General features: G+C 37.4%; 1 protein-coding gene across 2 annotated transcripts; it reads left to right on the top strand.

Annotated features, from left to right (window-relative positions):
* The first annotated feature begins 295 nt into the window (after positions 1-295).
* On the top strand, positions 296-1,554 carry LOC149573551 (uncharacterized). 2 transcript variants are annotated; one of them, XM_089812130.1, is made up of 3 exons: positions 296-505; positions 801-911; positions 1,012-1,554. In XM_089812130.1, the coding sequence occupies exons 1-3, from the start codon at positions 386-388 to the stop codon at positions 1,156-1,158; spliced, it is 378 nt and encodes a 125-aa protein (XP_089668256.1). In that variant the 5' UTR covers positions 296-385; the 3' UTR covers positions 1,159-1,554. The 2 variants fall into 2 exon arrangements, with proteins under 2 accessions (XP_089668256.1, XP_089668255.1); XM_089812129.1 differs by having other exon boundaries at positions 300-505; positions 1,009-1,554.
* The last annotated feature ends 217 nt before the right edge of the window (positions 1,555-1,771 follow it).

Here is a 1,771-nt window from a genome sequence, read left to right as displayed (position 1 = left end):
CTCCATTCTCATTCAAATTTTTTATTCTAATTTTCAATTCCTACGCTTGCAACCAAACGGACCCTAAGCTATTGAGCACTCCCAGCATTTGAGGTTTTATGTAATTATGATGTTTCTAATAATGCTGATACCTATTGCAGATCAAGTACAAACACTCACAACAATTCTGCAACAGAGGAAGCGACCTTGAGCTTTCTCCAACTCGATTCCACCCAAAAGCAGTCCCCACTTTGTTTTTTAATTTTATTTTCGTATTGGACCACATACATTTCTTCGTTTAGAAGAAAGAATAATATCAAATATAATACGGAGAACAGAGGAATCAGAGGCTTTGATAAATGTGTTTCACTCTATGTATCTGAAGTATGAAGATTGTTGAGATTTAATGCAACAAGATTTTCCCATGGAGGGAAACAGTCGACGCAGCTGCAAGGGCAAGAAAGGAGGACGCTATAAAAAGCTGCTGCAGCCCAGTGTCAATCTACGCAGTGCAGCTAATTCCACTGTAAGTATGGTATCTTTATATTTTTCTATATAGCTTAGTCAAGTTTAGTGCTAGAGCTCTATGGTTTGCGTATGTAAACTTTAGATTAAGCCCATAACCTTCATAGGTTCAGTATGCTCTTGTTCTTTGGCATTACATTTGGCACAGATAACTGTGTATTGTGCTTTCCTTTGTTTTGAAATATATTTATGTTTGTATCTTAAAAATAAATATTTGTAACTGGTAAAAGTCCCTTCCTCATTGATCTATGCTTTTAGAGTTGGGAATATTTGAGACTTTCCGAAATTGCTTATAGTGGCAGGCACATACATCTACTCTGTGCTATTCTACCAGAAAGAGGGAAGTTCATGTCAATTTAGAGGATCATGAAACAGATAAAACAACCTTACAGGATGCAGATTTGACGGTATGGTTTTCTCCAATCTCCTTTCTTTCTATTGTTTGTACTGCTTTCTGCTTATTAAGTTATTTGTAAAGATAACTCCAATAATTTGGATGAGCAGCAGAGCAGTCCTTTACTCACTACCAAACTCAACCTTGGCTCGCCGCGCTGTCATCTTTCTTTTGGTCCTCGCATTCATTCTAGGCGTTGGAGTACAAAAATTCCACAATGGGAGATCATCATCATCCAGAGCCATGGAGTCGGCCTGTAATAGAACATTGTCATATCCCAATGCCGAAAGAGAGAGCTCCAAGAATTTCACATATATGACCGCGAATGTGACAATGAGTCAGACCCGTGAAGCCTACTGCCTAGCTCTGAAGGCATCCTAAGGAGGACTTGGGATGCATGACTTTTGGAACTAATTTGAGCAGAAAGCTGTAATTGTCTTGAGTTTTGAATAATATATGAATCATATAGTCAGGTTGATACAAAGAATATATCGAATTAGAAAAACCATCATAAGTTTTAAGTAGTTTTGTAATATTCCCCCGAACTCGATCAACAATGTTTTTGTGGGTGCTGCAGAATTATGTAAATTTGTAATTCTACAATTACATTTCGATTCTGTTTGGGAAAAAAAATCTCAACTGCTATTACTTTTCAATTGTTCGTTACTAATTCTTGATCTCCTCTAATCTTGTGAGAAATACAAATGTAAAAATTTAAACTCACAACTCTAAACCTAAAAATTATACTTGGCACTTTGAAAAAATTGCTCGGTACATGAATGTGCCGAGTGTGAGTTTTACTCGGTACATGAAGGTGTCGAGTGCCAGATAGTTTGGCACTTGCTCAGTGCCGAGTGACAGGCAAGAGGTGTC

The sequence above is a fragment of the Cupressus sempervirens genome, chromosome 2 (genome assembly GCF_028749045.1).
Source record: "Cupressus sempervirens isolate cs-2001-9-10 chromosome 2, ASM2874904v1, whole genome shotgun sequence".
Lineage (NCBI taxonomy): Eukaryota > Viridiplantae > Streptophyta > Pinopsida > Cupressales > Cupressaceae > Cupressus > Cupressus sempervirens.
The sequence above is the reverse complement of the archived record's forward strand: the minus strand, read 5'-3'. Positions and strand labels throughout refer to the sequence as shown.